At 41.9% G+C, this 26,065-nt stretch overlaps 1 protein-coding gene across 1 annotated transcript in view; it reads left to right on the top strand.

Moving 5' to 3' along the window:
- Positions 1-26,065, top strand: part of adgrb2 (adhesion G protein-coupled receptor B2) — an 836,040-nt gene that overhangs the window by 619,702 nt on the left and 190,273 nt on the right. Inside the window, exons 20-21 of the mRNA XM_060904734.1 lie at positions 1,506-1,575; positions 12,058-12,124. Of these exons, the coding sequence (XP_060760717.1) occupies positions 1,506-1,575; positions 12,058-12,124 (137 nt within the window). The remainder of the gene's footprint in view (positions 1-1,505; positions 1,576-12,057; positions 12,125-26,065) is intronic.

The raw sequence follows: 26,065 nt of genomic DNA, 5'->3' as shown, positions 1-26,065 counted from the left end.
ATGAACGACTTGACCTGAATGAAGCATGCTATTCCATGTGAATGTTTATAATCAAATCAATATTAAGTAGCAGAGAATTCCATCCATGGAATGTAGCCACTTATCCTGTTCTACAGGGTCGCAGGCAAGCTGGAGCCTATCCCAGCTGACTATGGGCGAGAGGCGGGGTACACCCTGGACAAGTCGCCAGGTTATCGCACAGGGCTGACACAGAGACGAACAACCATTCACACTCACATTCACACCTACGGTCAGTTTCTCATCTCATCTCATTATCTCTAGCCGCTTTATCCTATGGTCATGAGCTTTGGGTAATGACAGAAAGAACAAGATCGCGGATACAAGCGGCTGAAATGAGTTTCCTTTGCAGGGTGGCTGGGCGCTCCCTTAGAGATAGGGTGAGAAGCACAGTCACTCGGGAGGAGCTCGGAGTAGAGCCGCTGCTCCTCCACATCGAGAGGAACCAGCTGAGGTGGCTCGGGCATCTTTTTCGGATGCCTCCTGGACGCCTCCCTGGGGAGGTGTTCCAGACATGTCCCCCCGGGAGGAGGCCCCGGGGAAGACCCAGGACACGCTGGAGGGACTATGTCTCTCGGCTGGCCTGGGAACGCCTCGGTGTTCTTCCCGAGGAGCTGGCCGAGGTGTCTGGGGAAAGGGAAGTTTGGGCTTCCATGCTTAGACTGCTGCCTCTGCGACCCGGTCCTGGATAAGCGGAAGAAGACGAGACGAGACGAGACGCTTTATCCTGTTCTACAGGGTCGCAGGCAAGCTGGAGCCTATCCCAGCTGACTATGGGCGAAAGGCGGGGTACACCCTGGACAAGTTGCCAGGTCATCACAGGGCTGACACATAGACACAGACAACCATTCACACTCACATTCACACCTACGCTCAATTTAGAGTCACCAGTTAACCTAACCTGCATGTCTTTGGACTGTGGGGGAAACCGGAGCACCCGGAGGAAACCCACGCGGACATGGGGAGAACATGCAAACTCTGCACAGAAAGGCCCTCGCCGGCCGCTGGGCTCGAACCCAGAACCTTCTTGCTGTGAGGCGACAGTGCTAACCACTACACCACCGTGCCGCCCGTTAACATAGAATTATGAGGCTTAAATATAATATAATAGGCATATCTGAAAGCGTTCTCAAGTTAATTACATGAAGATTGAAGCACATAACAGTGCCACTGGTGTAGTATTTAAACACAATAGCACAGTGTGAGTGCCTAAAGCAGAATACGTAAAAAAAAAAAAAATTAATTAAAACAAATTTAAAAAAAGGCTTTCCAAAATCCGTCATTGTGTAGTGGCTCTCAAAAGAAACGATGGAGTTAATTGTATATATTTCTATTTTAAAAAGTATAGAAGAAAAGAAAACAAAGCTGTCCTGATGGCTGTCTGTTGCTGTAAGCAATGGCATGAGGCCACCTCATTTCCCTGTGGTTTGTTTTGTCTTATAAAAATATTAGACTTACTTTTTTTTCCCCTCCTCTTCTCTCCACAGGTCTGCCAGCCCTGGTTGTTGCTGTATCTGTCGGATTTACCAGAGCTCGAGGCTATGGGACACCAAACTAGTGAGTATCATTATCATTCACTCCAGGCCTTCTGCTGTAACACTGAAATATCCTCATTGTTGTCATTTTGACAGGTGGAATAAGTGGTAAATGTTAAATGCAACGTGTCTTTGTCACATGACCTTCAGGAGGATTGAAAAACTTGGGAAAGGATTTAATGTGTATTTAGATAAAATATATTGCTCATACATACAGTAAATATCTAGATGAGGGATTCTACAACTGCGGTGCCTTGCAACTTCACAAGGTCACATTTTATAAGGTTTTATTTCCTAACTATGGGCTTCATTTATAAAATGTTTTAACCTATTTATTTATTTATTGTAAGGTTGTGTGTAGATGTTTGTGTAAAGGTTTTGCTCATAGCATGAGGTTGGCCCCAAAATCTTTTGGTGACGAGCAACAGAGCCCAGCGGGAAAATGGTGTCAAAGTTATCATGGGTCGCCTTAAAATACCTTCTCAAGTTATATTCGTTTGACACTGATATGCACTCATTGCAGAGTAAACGTACGGGCTTAGCACAGACTGCTATAAACAAGTACTTCTCTGTCCATTCACTGTTGAATTGTTTGTTTTCCGTGCCAACTTTTTTTTTAAGTAGAAAGAGATATTTTGTCTAGCTAATGTGCTAACATGCTAGCAAGAACAGGGCCGTAGTTAGAAGAGTGGAGATGTGAGAATGGAGAGCAGCGCATGTGTCTGGACATGTTTTTTTAAATGTATTTATTTATTTTTACACTCCTAAAGGGCTGGTACAAATTGCCTCGTGGGCCGGACCTGGCCGAAGGGCCACCAGTTGAATAGCCTGGGTGTAAACCAACCTGAGTTAAAAGTTTCCGTCAGATTTGCAAAAGTTTCGGAAACGTTGATTTTCTTTGTACTTGCTTGTGTATGTTGAAGAATGCCAATCACTCCTAAATTATCAAGTGCATGCATGAGGCACAGCTAATTTGCATGTAATGACACTCACAGAACTCCATAAACAGTCAGCTGTTCACATGAAACTATTGGTCAGTGAAGTGAAAAAATATTTTGACTCACTCCAATGGCAATAAATATGTTGAATAGAATATAATATTAATGACTCGAATGACACCCAGTAGAGTGTATAGCTCCACCAAGTCACGTTACCAACATCAAAATCAAATCACTTGAACCGAGGATAATACTAAAGCTGTATACCAAATTTCATCAAAATCCGTTCATTACTTTTTGAGTTATGTTGGGAACAGACAAAAAAAAAGTCCTGGATCCAGATACATATCCAGATTTCCATCAAAATCCAATCAATTGTTCCTTGGCCCATGCTCCATGTTTCCTCAACATTTTATCAAAATCCATTCACTACTTTTTGAGTTACATTTGCAACAGACAAACAAACGGAGGTGAAAACATAACCTCCTCCAACAAAGTTGGCGGAGGTAATAATTGTTTACGGCTTATGGATCTGCACAGACAGATAAACGGGGCTCATTGGCTGCATTTTGCTCTTAAATAAGTAACAGAGTTGATTTTTTTTGAGCATATAATTATCAAATTCACAAAATCTGGTTTGTACAATCTACATTACTGTTCAAAAGTTTGGGGTCACCCAGACAATTTTGTGTTTTCCATGAAAAGTCACACTTTTATTTACCACCATAAGTTGTAAAATGAATAGAAAATATAGTCAAGATGTTTTTCTGGCCATTTTGAGCATTTAATCGACCCCACAAATGTGATGCTCCAGAAACTCAGGCCAAGTTTACATTAGACCGTATCTGTCTCGTTTTCTTCGCGGATGCACTGTCCGTTTACATTAAAACCCCTGGAAACGCCGGGAAACGGGAATCCGCCAGCGTCCACGTATTCAATCCAGATCGTGTCTGGTCCGGTGCTGTGTAAACATTGAGATACGCGGATACGCTGTGCTGAGCTCTAGCTGGTGTCGTCATTGGACAACGTCACTGTGACATCCACCTTCCTGATTCGCTGGCGTTGGTCATGTGACGCGACTGCTGAAAAACGGCGCGGACTTCCGCCTTGTATCACCTTTCATTAAAGAGTATAAAAGTATGAAAATACTGCAAATACTGATGCAAATACTGCCCATTGTGTAGTTATGATTGTCTTTAGGCTTGCCATCCTTCCACTTGCAAGTGGTAAGTGATATGCGCTGGGATCACACACACAGCGGCTCAGTCCCGAATCACTGCTCGTGCACTTCACTCGCGCGCTCTGTGAGCTGCGCAGGGCCGGAGTGCGCACCCTCCAGAGGGCACTCGCTGTTCAGGGCGGAGTGATTTGGAGCGCAGGATGCCTGCGGAGCCGAGCGTATCCGTGTATTGGTGTTGCTGTGTGCACGCGAATCGTGTATTGGCATTGCTGTGTGCACACTAATCGTTTTAAAAACGTTAATCTGATGATCCGCTGATACGGTCTAATGTAAACCCCACCTCAATCTGCTCAAAGGAAGGTCAGTTTTATAGCTTCTCTAAAGAGCTCAACTGTTTTCAGCTGTGCTAACATGATTGTACAAGGGTTTTCTAATCATCCATTAGCCTTCTGAGGCAATGAGCAAACACATTGTACCATTAGAACACTGGAGTGAGAGTTGCTGGAAATGGGCCTCTATACACCTATGGAGATATTGCACCAAAAACCAGACATTTGCAGCTAGAATAGTCATTTACCACATTAGCAATGTATAGAGTGGATTTCTGATTAGTTTAAAGCGATGTTCATTGAAAAGAACAGTGCTTTTCTTTCAAAAATAAGCACATTTCAAAGTGACCCCAAACTTTTGAACGGTAGTGTATATTTTAGTTAATATTTTAAATCTATCATTTAAGTAACCAGGTTGTACTTTTAAAGTATTCTTACTAATGAACATTACAAGACCATTGAATATAAAGAAAAAAGAATGAGAGAATGAAGGCCTATTATTCTTCTGACAATGATTTTCAGAAATTTTGAATGATGCACCTTCCTGTTGAACCTGTGACTTGTGGACGATTCCAAATATGTCGTTAGGTTGAGTGTATGATGCGTTTGAATGCGACACAAATGAAATGGTCATTTTTCATAACTTCATGCTTGGAAAGAGTGTTTCAGGCAGAGGATGGGAAATGGATTCTCAAACCATTAAAAAAAACGATTTCTTGGGTATTTTAATGATTATATTTCAGGGTAAGGTGTGGTTATAGTGGGATCATTTATGTTGGTTAGTTATCTGTGCACATAAGTTGCTGTGAAGGACACTGGACATGGGTTTAAAATGTCTTACCTCTTTACTTTATATACAGTACCAGTCAGAAATTTGGACACACTTTCTAATTCAATATTTTTTTCTTTATTTGTATTAAGAGAAATACATTTCATGTCTTAAAGTAATGATGGATTTCATTTCTCTGTAGTTAGCTGAGCAGTTCTTGATGTAATATGGATTACTACAGTTATGGAACAGGGCGATTTACTGTGTTTTTGTTCTTTACCATTTACTGTTTGATCTCAAATGCAGTAAGAAGGCAAGAAACTCATCTGCTAATTAACTTTTGACGAGGCACCTATTTCAGTATTTTCCGGACTATAAGTCGCACTTTTTTTCATAGTTTGGCCGGGGGTACGACTTGTACTCCGGAGTGACTTATTATGTGAAACTCATCTCATCTCATTATCTCTAGCCGCTTTATCCTTCTACAGGGTCGCAGGCAAGCTGGAGCCTATCCCAGCTGACTACGGGCGAAAGGCGGGGTACACCCTGGACAAGTCGCCAGGTCATCACAGGGCTGACACATAGACACAGACAACCATTCACACTCACATTCACACCTACGGTCAATTTAGAGTCACCAGTTAACCTAACCTGCATGTCTTTGGACTGTGGGGGAAACCGGAGCACCCGGAGGAAACCCACGCGGACACGGGGAGAACATGCAAACTCCACACAGAAAGGCCCTCGCCGGCCACGGGGCTCGAACCCGGACCTTCTTGCTGTGAGGCGAGAGCGCTAACCACTACACCACCGTGCCGCCCGTATGTGAAACTATTAACACATTATTATATAATTTCACGTTCGTTATTTTCACACTGACAACCGCAAGAGGGCGCTCTAGGCTTGTGTACCTGTACCTGCTACTTCTGTACCACTGAAAATTTTAAATTTCAACATTACCGGTAACTTATAAAGACAACTGAGAAGGGCTGAAAAAAAATGCCATCAAAAAGAAAATCATATTCTGCAGATTACAAGCTGCAAGTAGTGAAACATGCAGCCGAAATGGTAATCGAGCAGCAGAAAGAAAGTTTTGAGTGAGCGAGAAACTTGTGACGGACTGGCAAAAAGCGGAGGTTACTCTTACTGCAATGAAGAAAACAAAAATAGCTAATTGTGGGCTAAAAGCTAGGTGGCCACAGCTAGAGGAACTAGTTCGCACATGGGTGCTTGAACAACGTGCTGCCGGGAGAGGCTTGTCAACAGTGCAGTTGCATCTCCACGCCCAGGTAGTTGCCAAGGAGATGAATATAAATGACTTTGTGGGAGGACCTTCTTGGTGTTACCGCTTCATGCAACGCAACCGCCTCTCTATCAGAGCAAGGACAACGATGTCCCAAAAACTGCCAGCAGACTTCCAAGCCAAGGTCGACAGTTTCCGTGAATTCGTTGAAAAGCATGTAACTGAGCACAACGTGACACCGGATCATATTATTAACATGGACGAGGTCCCCCTCACGTTTGGCATTCCCATGGGCCGAAGTGTCGCAGAGAAAGGGCTAAAGAGTGTGAATATACGTAGTAACAACTGGTCATGAGAAATCACACTTCACAGTGGTGCTGGCATGTTGTGGAGATGGATCAAAATTGCCACCAATGGTCATTTTCAAACGAAAAACCATGCCAAAAATCCAATCCCCCTCAGTTGCCGTCGCCGTCAATGAGAAAGGGTGGATGGATCAAGAAATGATGAACTTATGGCTTACGAAGTGCTACACTAAGTGTCCGGATGGCTTCTTTAGAACACGCAAAGCCCTGCTTGTGATGGACAGCATGCGAGCACACATCACGCCACAGTTCAAAGATAAATTAAAAGTTTTCAACTCCATACCTGCCATCATCCCTGGAGGCTTAACCAAAATACTCCAGCCACTTGACATCTCCGTGAACCGGAGCTTTAAGGCAGTCTTGCGTAACCTGTGGGAGCAGTGGATGATGGATGGAGAGCGCAGCTTCACGGCAACCGGGAGAATGCGCCACGCAACTTTCCTGGAAGTCATTGGATGGATCGACAAAGCATGGGCTTCAGTGACAACCGAAACCATCCTGTCGGGATTCAGAAAGGCCGGAATAATTGGAACTGCAACTGACGACGAGTCTGACGAAAGCGACGCAGAAGAGGAAGCAGCGCTTCGTCTACCTCCGGAGTTGGCAGATTTGTTTAGAGTTGACACCGAGGATGAAGCATTCAATGGATTTAGTGATTGGGAGTGAGAGTGATGGTTTGGCAAACTTGTTAGCATGTTCTTTATGCTATACTTATCTGAATAACTGTTAATATGTTACGTTAACATACCAGACACGTACTCAGTTCGTTGTCTATGCATCATGTAGCTGAATGTGTTACGTAAGCATACCGTAACCCTATTCGGCCTGTTGTTCTCTAATCCATTATTATTTTAAATTGCCTTTCAAGATGAAATGTCTGTTCTTGGTCTCGGATTTTATCAAATAAATTTCCCCAAATAATGCGACGTATAGTCCAGTGTGACTTATATATGTTTTTTTTTTCTTCTTTATTATGCATTTTTTGGCTGGTGCAACTTATACTCCGGAGCGACTTATAGTCCGAAAAATACGGTAATTGAAAAGCATTCCAGGTGACTACCTCATGAAGCTGGTTAAGATAATGCCAATAGTGTGCAAAGTGGCATCAAGGTAAATGCTGGCTACTTTGAAGAATCTAAAATTTCAGATAATAACAGATGTTTTTAACACTTTTTTGTTTTGTTTTGTTTACCACATATAACCCCAATTCCAAAAAAGTTGGGATACTGTGTAAAACAAATAATGAGGGTGCCTTAGTGCACATGCCATGGGTAGCTTGTACATCTGGGAAGGCACCATTAATGCTGAATGATATATACACATTTCAGAGCAATATGCTGCCATCCAGACAAAATCTTTTTCAGGGAAGGCCTTCCTTCTTTCAGTAAGACAATGCCAAAGCACTTTCTGCACATATTAAAACTGCATGGCTCTGTAGTAAAGGAGTCCAGGTGCTAAACTGGCCTGCCTGCAGTCCAGACCTGTCTCCCGTTTAAAACATTCGGTGCATTATGAAGCGCAAAATACGACAAAGTTGACCCCGAACTGTTGAGCAACTAAAATTGTATATCAGGCAAGAATGGGACAACATTTCTCTTTCAAAATTACTGCAATGGGTTTCCTCAGTTCCCAAACCTTTACAGAGTGTTGTTAAAAGTAAAGGTGATGCAACACAGTGGTAAACATGCCCCTGTCCCAATTTTATTTGAAACGTTTTGCTGACATTAAATTCAAAATGAGCATGTATTTTTTAAAAAAAAAACCAATAAAATTTCTTAGTTTCAACATTTGATATGTTGTCTTTGTACTATTTTCAGTGAAATATAGGGATTCCATGATTTGCAAATTAGAGCATTCTGTTTTTATTTACAGTTGATACAACATCCCAACTTTTTTTGGAATTGGGGTTGTAATTCCATATACGTTCCATATGTTATTTCATAGTCTTGATGTTTTCAGGATTGTTCTACAGTGTAGAAAATGGTGAAAATACAGAAAAACGTATGAATGAGTATGGGGTGTACAAACTTTTGACTGGTACTATGTAAATGTAATGTCAGTAAGACACAAGTGGCATGCCAATCATGGAATCATTCAGACAGATGGATAACTGTGTGTGCGCACACACACACACACACACACATACACACACACACACACACACACACAGTAAATGATGCAGAGTGCTGTGAATATTTCATCTGCCAGACCGAGAGGGAAGGGGTGGGAAGGATGTGGATTTGAGTGATGGAGAATAAAACCCTGATAATGAACTGTGTGGGGGTTCTTTTCTCAATATGAAGAGTAGGAGGGAGAATCAAATTGCAAATGGAACAAAATTATTTTTTTTTTCACTCTTCATCTGTCTTTAATTTTTCCCTCTTCACCCTTCGGCTCTGCCTAAAATTGCATGAATACTTTGCTCAGATTATCGCTGAACACTATTCAAATCATTGGCATGATATGAATCTGTTTAACCCTTAGAAGCTGGTTAATGCATTTTGCTGCTAGTTTTGACTCCATTAATTTGCTTGCATTATATATATCTCAGTAATTTATCTCTGTTTGTAGTGAATATAAATCAGGACTATGCACATGTATTGATTTCTGTCTGAAAACTATCCGGGCTCCTGCTCACTGTTTAAAACGTAGTACAATGAGAAACAAATAATAGCTTCTACAATCAAGGTAGTGTGTTATATGATGTCCTGATGAATTCTTGATTGAATCTGATTGGTCAGAAGGGGTGTCTCATCTCATCTCATCTCATTATCTCTAGCCGCTTTATCCTGTTCTACAGGGTCGCAGGTAAGCTGGAGCCTATCCCAGCTGACTACGGGTGAAAGGCGGGGTACACCCTGGACAAGTCGCCAGGTCATCACAGGGCTGACACATAGACACAGACAACCATTCACACTCACATTCACACCTACGCTCAATTTAGAGTCACCAGTTAACCTAACCTGCATGTCTTTGGACTGTGGGGGAAACCGGAGCACCCGGAGGAAACCCATGCGGACATGGGGAGAACATGCAAACTCCACACAGAAAGGCCCTCGCCGGCCACAGGGCTCGAACCCAGACCTTCTTGCTGTGAGGCGACAGCACTAACCACTACACCACCGTGCCACCCCAGAAGGGGTATGTGTGGCTTAATTTTCTATAACATTTAGATCCTTGTTCAAACGTATTATTATTTCTTGAGTAATATGCTGCACGGGGACCATCACATAAACAGCTTTGATATGGTGAAGCTTCTGTAAGAAGACATTTTAAAGCTAGATGGCCTTTCGATCTCATAAAATCGGTGAAATTTAGTTCCCTCTGAAATTTGGTCATTTTGAGATATGTTTATTTCTGTAATATCTCAGAAAATATCAGGCCATTCTGTGGCTGGGAAGTTATTTAATTTGAAGGGATTATAGCAAATAACGTGCATGAAGTCGCTCGCTTCGTGCAGTCAAGCAGACAGAGGAAGTCCGTGTGCTGCGTATGCGCAGGTTTACCTTGACCGTGCACTGACCGTTCCATCATTCTGTTGGTAAACGAACGGCTGATCACACCGAGGTGCTCGCTGACCGCCGATATTTATTAGTTTGGTCCTGCGTTTCATTTCCTTTGTATATAACATAATGTCTTTTCTTCTCGCTTTCTGTTTCGGTCTTTCATGTTTCATTCGCACACTCACGTCCTCCATTTTTCTCTCCTGTTTCAAATTTGTATCCCACAATGCCTTGCGTGAACAGGGAAAGCCCACCACATCATGTATGATGTAATATCTTGTATTGCGTCATGGTGAAGCAGGAAAAAATAGTGGAGAATTTAGGGCCTAAATTCATTAATTGTTCTATTTTTTTTAATTAAAAAAATCAAATAAAATTGCAAGTCAGTGATTCGATTTCAGTAGCTTTCAGTCCATTAAACAAAAAAATAATTGGGTGTCAGGGACAATTCTTTTTATGACCTAAACTTGAAAAATCTGAAAGTCAGTCTACCTTTAAGATTTAATTTCACATTTATGGAAGGATTTTCCCATGGCAGCACTTTGTAACAGTCAGAAGAAAAGCTGTGACTTTAAGTTTGCTGACGATTCTTCATGGCAACATATAACATGAGAAGCAGGTTTTTTTTTTTTTATTGTTAGCATCATATAATAGAAAACAACTGGCTGTTGAGAGAGTGCTCATTTATATCTGATATAATGGTGATTATTGAACTTATTTTGTAGATGTCCCATGACATTGGGCCTAATTTATTGAAACAACATTGTTCACGAGGCATTTACACAAGAGATGTGTTTCTTAAAAAAAAAAATCATTAAAATCTATATATTATCACATAACCTTGATTTTTATAATTGACATCAGTGATGACATTTTCTATACAGAGTAAAGATGTTTAAAATGATTTATTTGTTTGAATTATGCACAATAATTTAACAAAAACTGCAAAAGACGATATATTTAAAGACTTGAAAATGAAAAAAAAAGACTTGAAAGAAAAAAACAGCTGCTCAATGAAAATAAATAAGGCTAGCCATTCAACTAGGTGAACAAAAGAAATGGCACCCTGTATAAAGGGGGTAAAGTTAGTGTGTGTCTATGGTAGCCGACTTGCTGCAGTGGCTGAGCTGCATTACTGGAAGACAGATGGGATTATAATCTGTCTATCTGTCTTGCTGACTAATATATGATTACTATGAAATAAGATTAATATAAATACAGCGGGAGGGTGGCACGGTGGTGTAGTGGTTAGCGCTGTCGCCTCACAGCAAGAAGGTCCGGGTTCGAGCCCCGTGGCCCGCGAGGGCCTTTCTGTGTGGAGTTTGCATGTTCTCCCCGTGTCCGTGTGGGTTTCCTCCGGGTGCTCCGGTTTCCCCCACAGTCCAAAGACATGCAGGTTAGGTTAACTGGTGACTCTAAATTGAGCGTAGGTGTGAATGTGAGTGTGAATGGTTGTCTGTGTCTATGTGTCAGCCCTGTGATGACCTGGCGACTTGTCCAGGGTGTACCCCGCCTTTCGCCCGTAGTCAGCTGGGATAGGCTCCAGCTTGCCTGCGACCCTGTAGAATACGATAAGTGGCTACAGATAATGGATGGATGGATAAATACAGAGGTGATTATAGAAAATTGTGCATGAGAGATTCTGACTGTTTCTCGATAATCACCTCGAGTGACTCGGCAAAATGGCTGCCAATCGCTTTGTCACCGTAAGTGAGGAAGAATTACAAATTATGAAAGAAAATGCTGTTCCCAAAAAGCAACAAAGATACTATGAAGTTTGATCTAAAACTGTTCAACGGTAAGGTGATTTATTTTATCGATTTCAAAACAAAGTATTTTATGCGAGTTGGCATAGATAGTAAGTGACACGAACCTGCACCACACTTTTATTGCATTTGCTTTTGAAGTTTGAAATAAATGATTTTTTAAATATAATTTTTTTTAAAAATAATCACCTGTGTATTCATAAAACACTAAAACAATTATCCGCCTCAGGCTCAGTGAATATCGGTGAATAATAACCTCAAATTTGTCTCAGTTATGATTCACCGATATTCACTTCGCCTTCGGAGAGTAATTGTTAAATATTAAAACAAGAAATGAAGTTTATAAGGATCAATTGTACATGTAACTGATATCATGGTGTCTTTGACATGATTCTCTCTCTCTCTCTCTAGCTGCTGGTTGTCTCTGGAAGGAGGTCTGCTTTATGCATTTGTTGGTCCTGCAGCTGTCATTGTTTTGGTACGTGTCACACTCCAGATTTTTGATTACACACCCGCATACAGCCATTTTTCCATCTTTGATGTTCTATAAACAACACTAAGAACCTGGGGAAAACAACGCTAATGAATTTTTTATCATTAGTGTAGCGTGTTTTTAAATGCTTCAGTAAACCTTGAGCTCTGTGTGTGTGTGTGTGTGTGTGCGTGTGTGTGGGTGTGTGCGTGTGCACATACATTATCTCTGGTCTGGCCTCAGGTGTGTTTAGAGTGAGTTTTGAGCGAGCCATTTCCGTTATATTTCATGGTCAGATGCGATTTGCGTTGTTTGTCTGTTTCTTCATGGTCAGATGTGATTTGCGTTGTTTGCCTATGTCTCGATGGTTTTGTGACTCAAACAAACTGCAGGAAATGAGATTTGAGCATCTGGAGATGCTGCCTCCCTCATCCTCAGGGAGGCAAAATCTAATTAATGGAAAAATAATTAGTCTAGCTTTCAGCAAAGAGCAGAACAGTGCGATTGTCTCTCAGCGAGTACTTTAACATGATCAGAATTTGAAAGCCAAGGGACTCGGTGATGAACCTACTGTTGTTTGGGTCACTTGCAATGCCCATGTTGTAGCAGCACACTCATTCAGAACAGTGCTTCAGAGGCATCACATTCCAGATTCTAGCGCACTTTCCAGAAGCTGGAAGACTGGCATGCAGATGTGCAGCTTGCCTCTAGGAAGCCAAAGAAACGTGTGAAGAATTTGTGGCTGAAAGATATATGTTATTTACCAGCTGGGAGGTCTGTATCGTGAAATACCGTGACCGAGGTCTTGAAAGTACTGAGCGAGGCCCTCTAGGCCGAGGTCAGTATTCAAGGCCGAGGTCACGGTATTTCACCATACGGACCGACCTTAAGCTGGTAAATAATATATTTATTTTTTTCTTTACCAAATTCTAACAGAAAACGAGAGCGCCCGAAAGGGAAAACCGAGCCGAGCTGAGGCGAGACACCGTTTTGAATCCTCATTCACGGCTGTAATGCAAATTGCTTCCTCCTCGGTATACAAGTGCACTTCTATGGCAGGAAAAAAACTAGATTTTGCCGCCTATGTAGTCCCCTATTTATACAAAATTGAGTCGTTCAGGATTCAGCCATGTTTTTGCTCGGCGTTAGCAAGTTACAGGTTTTTAGCTTTCTCCTGAAATGTTTTCTTTTATTTCTTCTTCCTCAGGGTAGTGTTAGGGTTTTGCTGGGATTCGAACCTGGTTCGTTGGTGTGATAATCCAGCAAACCCCCACTAGGCCACCAGGGGGATGACTCAAATGCAGAGGCGTGAGGCGGAAGTAGAAAAAGAATCAAAAGGTTTATTTAAACTATATACACTATATACAGGGCAAAACAAAAGACAAAAAAAAACCAAAGAGTATAATCCAAAAGAAAAGCAAAGTGCAAAAATTCAAAAGCTAAGAAGATCAAAAAACATAGTACAAAGGAAACTGGAGATAAACATAACAGCACAAAGACTCCGTGACAAGAGGACTGAACTCAGGGGTATAAATAGACAAACTAATTAAGGACACAGGTGAAGATAATTAGGCAATTAACACAAACACAAGACACAGGAACAGTGGCGGCCTCTAGAGGCCAAAATAAACACGACATGAAAAGGAAATAACAGCGGCCTCTAGAGGCCAAAACAGTCCTAGTCCTAACAGGTAGTAAAACTCGCTTTCGCTGTGAACACTGTCGTTATCGCTATCCATGCTGTAAAATTAATGCTATTCTCCTGAGAAATGCTGGCAAAAGTTCATAAGATTTTTGATAATCTTATAAATAAATCTTATAAAAAAAGATAAGTGTTGGCAAAAAATGCTACTATGTTTGTTGTTGTTGTGAACGAGCGAGTCGCCAGAGGTTCGTCACTGAGGTCCGTAACTGGGGTCTGTACCATAGGATACAGACCTGCTCGCCAGCCAATCAGAGCGCAGGATTTGATGGAAACCGGACCGCGAAAAAAAAAATACTTTTACTGTGCTAGTTTTTGCTCAAAGGTTAAATATGAAAACATCTAAAGTTGTTTTTTTCTTTTCTTTTTTTTTGTCTTATGTCTCCTTACTTAATAGCCATCAAAGCAATAAGAATAATAAATGTCCTTTGGATGTTTAATCTTTGAATCTTTGGATGTTTAAACTTCGACATTTTCAGAAATATATGATTTTCCGTAGTATTTTTAAAGATTTCCCCAAAAGCAACAAAGCAAGAACCCTTTACAAACCTAGATTGAGCTCACCCCCAACAGAAATGTCATTAAAGATGTGTCTTTTCTAGGTAAAGTGTTCTGTAATACTTTTCAAAAACAAATTATTAAATATATCCCAGCATAATTATTAATAATAAAATACATCTATTGACTTTATTTAGTATCAGTTTTGATTGAACAAATTTTCATAAAGACTTTAATTTTGGGAGAATTAAGGACTCACTTAATGAGAGTAATTAGTGACTTTGTGGCTGACTGCACATTTTGAATACGTGGCATTCTTTGTTGGTGCAAAATATGACAAATATTGATGGCAATACAGACCTCATATTCAGAAAGTGTGAGTTTTCAAGCACACATTACAATGTCTGGCAGAAGTATTCATCCCCGCTGGTGTTTGTCCTGTTTTGTCGCATTACAAGCTGGAATTAAAATGGATTTTTGGAGGGTTCGCATCATTTGATTTACACAACGTGCCTATCACTTTAAAGGTGATTTTTTTTTTTAATTGTAATACAAATAATAATCTCATCTCATCTCATCATCTGTAGCCACTTTATCCTGTTCTACAGGGTTGCAGGCAAGCTGGAGCCTATCCCAGCTGACTACGGGCGAAAGGCGGGGTACACCCTGGACAAGTCGCCAGGTCATCACAGGGCTGACACATAGACACAGACAACCATTCACACTCACATTCACACCTACGGTCAATTTAGAGTCACCAGTTAACCTAACCTGCATGTCTTTGGACTGTGGGGGAAACCGGAGCACCCGGAGGAAACCCACGCGGACACGGGGAGAACATGCAAACTCCACACAGAAAGGCCCTCGCTGGCCACGGGGCTCGAACCCGGACCTTCTTGCTGTGAGGCGACAGCGCTAACCACTACACCACCGTGCCGCACAAACAATAATGAAGATGAAAAAAAAACAGAAATTTGGAGTGTGCATAAGTATTCACCCCTTTTCGTATAAAATCCCTAAATAAGAGCTGGTCCAATCAATTCACTTCACAAGTTACATAATTAGTTGATTAAGATCCACCTGTATGCACTCAAAGTGTCACATGATCTGTCACATGATGTCTGTATAAATCAACCTGTTCTGGAAGGACCCTGACTCTGCAACACTACTAAGCAAGCAACATGAAAACCAAGGAGCCTCCAAACAGGTCAGAGACAAAGTTGTGGAGAAGTATAGATCAGGGTTGGGTTATAAAAAATATCCCAAACTTTGAATATCCCACAGAGCTCCATTAAATCCATTATAGCAAAATGGAAAGAATATGGCACCATTACAAACCTGACAAGAGAAGGCCGCTCACCAAAACTGACAGACCAGGCAGGGAGGGCATTAATCAGAGATTCAACAAAGACTCCAAAAATAACATTGAAGGAGCTGCAAAGATCCACAGCGGAGATGGGAGTATCTGTCCATAGGACCACTTTAAGCTGTACACCCCACAGAGCGGGGCTTTATGGAAGAGTGGCCGACTCCCCAAACACATGGTAGAAGATTCTCTGGTCAAATGAGATTAAATTGATCTTTTTGGCTGTCATGGGAAATGCCATGTGCGGCGCCAATCCAACACCCTGAGAACACCATTTTTACAGTGAAGCATGGTGGGGATATTTTTCATCTGCATGGACAGGAAAGCTGGTCAGGACTGAAGGAAAGCTGGATGGCACGAAATCCAGGGTAATTCTGGAGGAAAACCTGTTTGAGTCAGCCAGAGGTTTGAGACTGGGATGAAGGTCCATGTTCTAGCAGGACAATGACCCTAAACATACTGCTAAAGCTACACTGGAGTGGTTTAAACAGAAACCTTTAAATGTCTTCGAATGGCCTCATCAAAACCCAGACCTCAATCCAATTGCAAGTCTGTGGCCTAACTTGAAGATTGCTTTACACCAACCCAACCCATCTAACTTGAAGGAGTTGGAGCAGTTTTGCCTTGAGGAATGGGCAAAAATCCCAGTGGCTAGATGTGCTAAGCTAATAGAAACATACCCCAAGAGACTTGCAGCTTTAATTGTAGTAAAAGGTGGCTCTACAAAGTATTGACTTTGGGGGGGGTGAATACCTATGCACACTCCAGGTTTCTGTTTTTATATCTTAATTATTGTTTGTGTCACAATAAAACAACAATTTGCACCTTTAAAGTGGTCGGCATGTTGTGTAAATCAAATGGTGCTAACCCTCCAAAAATCCATTTTAATTCCAGCTTGTAATGAGACAAAACAGGACAAACACCAAGGGGGATGAATACTTTTGCAAGACACTGTAATAGTATTCAATTAGCAATTGTACATACTGCCTGAAAAGGCACACAATTGTGAATATTTTGGGAGAAACAAAAAAACTTCTCAAAGGCCTCCCTTCACATTCTGACCCTGGTCCTGGACTCTGTTGTTGGAATGTCCCATAAGAAAGCCTTAATTTTATCCATGTTAACTGGATAAAATTGCTTATGCTTTATCTAAAATGTATATGCCATGCTTAGATGTAATAATAAGAAGAGTAGAGAGCATATTATAGAATGAGCAGCAAAGTTTGTTTGTTTGTTTGTTTGTCTTGAGCCAAATTTGGCAAGTAGGTCCGGGGATGATATAAACACAATTCATGTACACATCCCTGGGGGGCACAACATCCACCCACCCCCTCCCTCAATGCCTTTCACGTTACATTTATCAACACAAACTCTCAAAAGATCTTCACTAAACTTGCCATGTAGGTCCAGGAGAGAGCCGCAATTTGGCAGAAGGCAGAAATTCCATATTTGGGCCCCAGGGGGGCCCCTGGATGGTGGATGTTTGGATTTTTGTTTGTCTTGGGTTAACATCACCCTTTCTTGATGGCTCTTCATCAAATTTGACAGGGAAGTCTGGGGGCAACCCAGAATTTTGCAAAACATGGGCAACGCTGGGTAACCTGATAGTGTGTGTCTCATCTCTCATCTCATTATCTCTAGCCGCTTTATCCTTCTACAGGGTCGCAGGCAAGCTGGAGCCTATCCCAGCTGACTACGGGCGGAAGGCGGGGTACACCCTGGACAAGTCGCCAGGTCATCACAGGGCTGACACATAGACACAGACAGCCATTCACACTCACATTCACACCTACGGTCAATTTAGAGTCACCAGTTAACCTAACCTGCATGTCTTTGGACTGTGGGGGAAACCGGAGCACCCGCACACGGACACGGGGAGAACATGCAAACTCCACACAGAAAGGCCCTCGCCGGCCCCGGGGCTCGAACCCGGACCTTCTTGCTGTGAGGCGACAGCGCTAACCACTACACCACCGTGCCGCCCGATAGTATATATATATATATATATATATATATAATTTTTTTGTGTGTGTGAGATTTATGTAACAACGAATATAATCATAAAAATGTCAGCTGATGTTTATATCAACTGAAGATCCACCAAAAAGAAAGAATATAGACATATTTAGCACAGAATGGGCAGAAGTGGGCCATCAACACAATACTCTTAGAAGTGGCTTCATACAACATCTGAAAGTATTCTTTCTTTTGTTTGTGGAATTTTCTTTTTTTTAAATTTTCTATGTAGAAATCCTTGACAAAGAAAGCTAGAACGCTTGTTCATCCCAAAGTGCTTGATGCCTGATTTTCTCTACAGAAATATGTACAGAATAGACTGAGGCTGAGAGCCTCCAACAAAGACATATTCAGTTCTTTCAAAGAGGTAGAGTACCAGTCAGAAGTTCAGTACTCATTCATAGGCTTTTCTGTATTTTGACGGTTTTCTACATTGTAGAACAATACTGAAGCCATCAAAACTATGGAATTATTCTATCCACATTCACTGGATATGATCAAGCGTGTGCTCTGATTGGCTACTCTACTACTAGGCTATCAGCGCATATACCATGAGTCGAGAAAAACAAAATGGTGGAGCGTTTTGCTGAACCAACCGAGGACAAAATAAAAACTCTACTCGAAAACAAAATCCACCCCCAAAAAAGCAACAAAATCTATCCATTATCCGTAACCACTTATCCTCTGCAGGGTCGCGGGTAAGCTGGAGCCTATCCCAGCTGACTATGGGAAAGAGGCGGGGTACACCCTGGACAAGTCGCCAGGTCATCACAGGGCTGACACATAGACACAGACAACCATTCACACTCACATTCACACCTACGCTCAATTTAGAGTCACCAGTTAACCTAACCTGCATGTCTTTGGACTGTGGGGGAAACCGGAGCACCCGGAGGAAACCCACTCGGACACGGGGAGAACATGCAAACTCCACACAGAAAGGCCCTCGCCGACCACTGGGCTCGAACCCAGAACCTTCTTGCTGTGAGGCGACAGTGTTAAACACTACACCACCGTGCTGCCCACAACAAAACATGGAATGAAAGTATTTGATCGTATCTTTTTTTTTTTTCAAGAATTATTATTATAGCATTTTTTTCACAAATTGCTACTGTCACTTCACTGGTTTGTTTACATTCTTCATCTTTAAGCATTAAAGTTACGCATGCATGCAATTTGTTATGTGTCGGCTAAGCGGAAATGATTTTGTCAGATGTTTTGTATAAAGTTTTTATTTATTGAATTTGCAAAAAAAATAAAAATGGTCTGTTTCTCAAAATCCAGTGCATGTCGATAGAATAAAACAGTTATTCCACTCGATCTTGTTGTACATGGCTTATAGCTGACTCGGTGCTATATGCCTCGTCGGCCATCAGCTCATGTCCGACTCGATTTTGTGGAATAACTGTTAATTATGTGGTAAACAAAATTATGTTGGCGGCACAGTGGTGTAGTGGTTAGCGCTGTCGCCTCACAGCAAGAAGGTCCGGGTTCGAGCCCCGTGGCTGGCGAGGGCCTTTCTGTGTGGAGTTTGCATGTTCTCCCCGTGTCCGCGTGGGTTTCCTCCGGGTGCTCTGGTTTCCCCCACAGTCCAAAGACATGCAGGTTAGGTTAACTGGTGACTCTAAATTGACCGTAGGTGTGAATGTGAGTGTGAATGGTTGTCTGTGTCTATGTGTCAGCCCTGTGATGACCTGGCGACTTGTCCAGGGTGTACCCCGCCTTTCACCCGTAGTCAGCTGGGATAGGCTCCAGCTATTGCACACTATTGGCATTATCTTAACCAGCTTCATGAGGTAGTCACCTGGAATGCTTTTCAATTAACAGGAGTGCCTCGTCAAAAGTGAATTAGTGCAACTTCTTGCCTTCTTAATGCATTTGAGATCAAATGGTAAATAATAAAAATACAGTAAACAGCCCTATTCAACACCACAACTGTAGTAATCCATATTATGTCCAGAAGCACTCAGCGAAGTAAAGAGAAACGACGTCCGTCATTACTTTTAAGACATGAAGTGACTAATAAAAATAGAGACAAAACACTGAATCAGAAGGTGTGTCCAAACTTTTGACTGCTACTGTATACCTGAAACCAATTCAATTTTTGTGTCCAGTGCTCTGTAAGACTAGAAACAACTCAATCTTAAACTCCAGCAGTACTCTCTAATACTAGCACCAACTCGTTCTTCAAACATATTCCTTCGGTAACATTTCAACAGGAATAACCCCAACTTCTACTACATCCTGTTCAGTCCTGAACCCTGTTGAAGAGCAGGTCGGTTCTTAATAGGCACCAAAGCAGAACTGGCTCCACACTGGCACCATCCTGGTAGAAAAGACCCATTAGGGACCCCAAGAGGACTCTATAATTGACTACTTTCATATTACCCATAATGCTTTGTGCCTTGGGGGATAACCAAAATATAAATAAACTAAAACAACACGGCGTCGCACACTGACACTAATCTTTCAGATTTAAATCTCCCCAAAGCCTTCAAAGAAATGTCAAAAGTAACTAAACCAAAGCTTAAAGAAATCTGCATAGCCTTTTCTGTTGACTTCCAGAAATAAATCGATAAAAAAGCGCTTGTAAATATCATATCGAACACTTTGAACAGCTCTACGTTGGGTGACCGAGAGCAGCCGCCTTCATCTGTCGACACGGGTGTTCCAGCAATTACTTACAACAATTAGTTAAAAGATTGGCAGAAGAGCTGAGAAAGATTGACATTGATCATAGAAGAATCCACAATGAAATTGTTTTTGCTGGGTGCTGGTTAAAACGAGAAAGATGTGAAATACAAAACGCTTCATGAATGGGAACAAAAGCAAAGAATTCACTCAGTCAAGTACGTACTGTAAACACAGCAGGACTGTCAATTTTTTTTTTTTGAAGTTTAATTTGAGGCGGCACAGTGGTGTAGTGGTTAGCGCTGTCGCCTCACAGCAGGAAGGTCCTGGGTTCGAGCCCCGGGGCCGGCGAGGGCCTTTCTGTGTGGAGTTTGCATGTTCTCCCCGTGTCTGCGTGGGTTTCCTCCGGGTGCTCCGGTTTCCCCCACAGTCCAAAGACATGCAGGTTAGGTTAACTGGTGACTCTAAATTGAGCGTAGGTGTGAGTGTGAATGGTTGTCTGTGTCTATGTGTCAGCCCTGTGATGACCTGGCGACTTGTCCAGGGTGTACCCCGCCTTTCACCCGTAGTCAGCTGGGATAGGCTCCAGCTTGCCTGCGACCCTGTAGAAGGATAAAGCGGCTACAGATAATGAGATGAGAAGTTTAATTTGATTGTGATTTTCTTCATTCTGATGTTCCTCGAGCTCATGTGCTACCAGATTACGACAATCTTTGGGCTGTTAGAAGAAGCTGTTCAGACTACAGGGTCAAACACTACATTTGATCTACCTACATAAACACTAAAAGGCAAAGGACGTAAGCTTACTTACACGGCATCGTTTACGCTTGGTTTTGGGAGTCGATCCTTCAATAATGTTGTCCTTTTCAGTTCTTTGACTTGTCCTTGTTTTTCGGTTTTCGCACTTTTTATGACGAAACACACAGACAGAGGGGTTGTAGGCTTCGATCATCAGACTTTACTCCATCACTGAAATGTGCAGAACACAGTTGTGTGTTGTCTGTCGGTGTAAAAATTTGATGGCGAATTCTGTTTAACCACACTTTTCGATGCCTCGCCTCTTTAGATACTCTGTAAAACTTTAAATCAGGAAAAGTCACTTTTCCCCATGTGAATTCAAATGAATGGCTGAGGTTATTTGACTTAGTAAACAAATATAGCACCTGGTTACCCCCCCCCAACAAAAAAAAAATAAAGCGCAAAGCATTATGGTTATGTGGAAGTAGAGAATAGTAACAGTAACAGCTCATTCACAGGGGTTTTTACCCCAGACGTGCCACTAATCTCATCTCATCAAATTATCTGTAGCCACTTTATCCTGTTCTACAGGGTCGCAGGCGAGCTGGAGCCTATCCCAGCTGACTACGGGTGAAAGGCGGGGTACACCCTGGACAAGTCGCCAGGTCATCACAGGGCTAACACATAGACACAGACAACCATTCACACTCACATTCACACCTACGGTCAATTTAGAGTCACCAGTTAACCTAACCTGCATGTCTTTGGACTGTGGGGGAAACCGGAGCACCCGGAGGAAACCCACGCGGACACGGGGAGAACATGCAAACTCCACACAGAAAGGCCCTCGCCGGCCACGGGGCTCGAACCCGGGCCTTCTTGCTGTGAGGCGACAGCGCTAACCACTACACCACCGTGCCACCCCCGTGCCACCCCCGTGCCACTAATATAAACCAAAATTGGAAAAAAAAAATCATCATCATGATTGTAAATCATAAAGTTATTTAAACGCATCTGAAAAGAGTCTCAAGCGTCAGTCAGATCCAGATACAGTCAGAAATCATGACCTTCTCAGTAAGATGATGAGCTGAGGTTTTGAAATTTAAGAGCGAGAATAAAAAAGAGACTGGCAAGGGAATGAGCGTTTATAGCTGCTATAATGTAAGTGAGAACATGGATTAAGTTGTTTCACAGAATATTCAATGTACTGATAAATGGATAAAAATTATGATGTATTGTTTTTAAATTAATTAAAAAAAATCGTAATAGTTGGCAAATTGCTGTGGTATAAGAGGTAGTTCTTCTCCTACTGTCGCCTTTTGGTGTACTACGAAAAAAAGTACATGCCATACGAGGGATACACATGACACGTGTTGCTTCTATGTTTTGACGCAAAGGTAAATAAAAGAGTGTCCTTTTATGTGAAGCAGCTTAATCATTTTTTGTAGGCTTCGTGACTTGTGACTTTACTCCACCAATGAAGTGTGTAGAACACAGTCACGTGTTGTCTATCGGTGTAAAAGTTTGACGGCGAATTCTGTTTAACCACACTTTTAACCTCTTTAGGTATTCTATAAAACTTTAAATCAGGAAAAGTCTTTTTTTTTTTCCCTATGTGAATTCGAAGAAATGGCTGAGGTTATCTGACTTGGTAAACAAATATAGTGCCTGGTTACCCCCCAAGGTGCAAGGCATTATGGGTATGTAAAAGTAAAGAATACTGGAAACAACTCCATCTTAAAACATCCAACATGATTCTGTATTATGGGCATGAACTCACTCTTTAAAACCAAAATCGAGTCAGTATTATCGAGTCCAATGGCACACTGTAAGACGAGAACCAACTCAGTCTTTCTGAGTCCAGTGGTACTCTGCAATATTGGAGCTAGCTCAGTCCAAGAGACTCCATCAGTACACTATAATACTAAATTGTGTTGTATTCGAGTCACTAAACCTCAAGTCTGAGTCCAGTCTCGAGTCCCCAGTGTTCAAGTCCAAGTCATTAAAAAAAAAAAATTCAAGTCGCGTCCAAGTCCAACACTCCAACCGCATCATTTGACGGTGGCTGTTTTAGCGCGATTAACATTAGTTTGTTCCTGAACATGACGTATGAACACGTGAATGTGCTTCTCTGTGTCAGGGAGTATGAAGTATTCTGTCAGAGATGGTTGGGAGACGGATGTAAGTGCAGAAGGTGTGTTTATTAATACAAGTGAAGATGGTAAACAATCCAGAACGGCAGGCAAAATCGTAAAACAGTGAAACAGGCAATAGGTTGAGCGAGGCACAAACAGGCTATCATAGACTCGGCACAGTCAAAGATGAGAAACAGGAACTCAGGGATCAGGAAACCAAACAATAAGGCGTGGTAATGTATCAGCAACGCAACTCAATACTTCGCAAAGTAAGTGTGTTTTCACAGTTTTTATATAGGTGCGCTGATTGCGCATTAATCCTGTGCAGGTGCAAGTTGTTTACGGCGCGTGTGAGAGTCCACTTGGTACATGCGCACTGTCCGAAGCGCGCCCGAGAGTCTATCTGATGCCAAGGCGCGCAGGTATGACACTCTTGTGCGAAATTAGTATAAAAATTAATATAGATATAAATATCTTATGCCAAATTATTATGATGATGATGATGATGCCCTTTATTGTCACTAGTCGCATGTACCAGCGAAATTAGCCGTCAACCTGTCTGTACATATACAACATACAATTGACATAGGGTAGACAGGACAGGAAGACAGGGATAAAGATAAAAAGGAAACACAACATGAGGAGAGATAAGGAAAAAAAGAACACCCTCCCCCCCACTATGCTCCTGTCAGGAGTACAGTGTGGAAACATTTAAAAAAACCTTTGCACATAAGCACACAACAACACAAGTACACTTTAAACACGGGACTTGAGGGGAGGAATCAGGGGTAAGGGGGGAGGTAATCCAGTGCAAGCAAGCAGCCGTCCGCTCCTGCAGCCATGAAGGCGCTGGTCACGCACCCGCTTGTCACACTGGGGGTAAAAATGGCGACCGCGGAGAGTTAGAGAAGGAATGCGAGGAATGCGAGAGAGTCTCCCGGCAGTGACCTTCAGGGGGAAATGTTGGCTCAGCATACATTATGGTATGTTACAAAAAATAAAGAAAAAATCAGGGTCCTCATCTCCAATTAACGAGTCCGAGTCCAAGTCAAGTCACGAGTTGGACTCGAGTCCGAGTCCTGGACTCGAGTACTACAGGCCTGCTCTGCAATACTGGAACCAACTCAGTCTGAGAGAGCCCATTAGTACTCTGTAATACAAGAACCAGCTCGGTTTTACAGAGTAGTAGCAGTAGCATTTTATTTACAAGTGCCTTCAGCATACCCAAGGACACAATACATATGCAGTATCATGGAGAACTCAATGGTATTCTGTAATCATGGAAACAACTCAGTCTTAGTCCAATCAGTTATAGTCTGTGCATGCATACAGGTATACGTGCCCCAAGCATCAGGGCTTGGATCCTTTTCCTTGTACTTGTGTTATTGATAACAACAATAGGGCATGGTAAGCGTTCTTATTTAAAATCATGTCTTGCAGTAAACACCCTGTTTTTGTTTTTGTTTTTTCTTACCAGTGTATCCAGGTTTGTTGTAGTTAATGACCATCTGCTACACTCCACTAATTGCACTGTCATTCCTTCATTCCCAAAGGACCAGAAGAGAATGCCTGTACAGAAAGAAATAAAAGAGCATGATCGATAGCATAGGATAAGATGATTAGCATTATTTTGCGATCCATCTGTAAAAGTCCAGAAGAATCATGAGCTTTATGAGGATTCATGAGTTAAGGGTCAGGGATTACAACACTGCTTTATTCTTCCTCTCTGCTAATTCTGCTTTCACCATGCATAAACGAGTATCTGGAGGCAACTCTGGATTATCCTGCTTACAATAGACAACTAGCTGAGCATGAAGCACTTGACAAGGTGTAAATGGAAGATGGTGTCCTGGAATCACAGACAGATTTGCTGGCACATTATTTATGAACATGCAGGAACCCCAGGAAAGCAGTCGCTCATGCTGTGGGTAAATACAGAGAGATGACTTAAGAGATGGTATTAATTAGTACATTACTATAATACCCATTATCACTCAATCTTAAAGAAAGCTTTGAGATTAAACGCAGTAGGCAATATCATGAGCACCAATGATTTTAGTGGATTTTATGCAAATGTAGTCATGATAAAAACTACTCCCGTACACTATGCCAGGCTTAAATTGATAGGAATTTGTAAAATTGTGAGACCAAGCTAGTCTTAAAGGAAAATAGGGGGAGGGGATACATATTTTTCTCACCATCATCTCCCCACCAGGCAACCGTCGAAGTTTAGCCACTTTCATTCCGAGAGCCCGTCCCTGCCAACTCATTTTATTCACACCACAGGCAGGACGCCCACTATTATAAACTGCAGTGATAATACAGCAATCAGTCAATCTGGAATATATATTTTTTCTCACGATGGTGATTTAGTCATGAGTGAAGATTCATGCTGGTTCCAAGCTGTTAGAACATCTTCCCCGTCACATATACGGGTTTCATTTGCACTTGTGTACTATGTATACTATAAGATATGAATTCTGCTTGTCAGTTGTATGAAGAAATGGTAATGCATGGTTTGTTTGTTTTTTAGGTTTATTGAAAGAATATCATTATGTACAAAATACATTCCCAGTGGGGTTTTTTTCCCCATTTTGACTCGTTTTCCTTAAATTCACGTATACAGGTGTCTCGAAGCAGTTGTTAAATTGCACGATGCCATATTCAGACTTATCTGGAAACATGAACTCCTTTTCCAATAACCTTGTGCTAGAAAGCTTATCCCCTGCCCCATCACATGACCCATTACCTCCATTACCTCGCTGTCATTCCCAGCCTTGAAATCACATACTGCACACTTGTTTGTATTCACTGGTACATGTACACATCTCAAACCTCTGTCCCTTGTGTATCGCTCATAG

This window comes from Neoarius graeffei, chromosome 22 (assembly GCF_027579695.1).
Source record: "Neoarius graeffei isolate fNeoGra1 chromosome 22, fNeoGra1.pri, whole genome shotgun sequence".
NCBI lineage: Eukaryota > Metazoa > Chordata > Actinopteri > Siluriformes > Ariidae > Neoarius > Neoarius graeffei.
The sequence above is the reverse complement of the archived record's forward strand: the minus strand, read 5'-3'. Positions and strand labels throughout refer to the sequence as shown.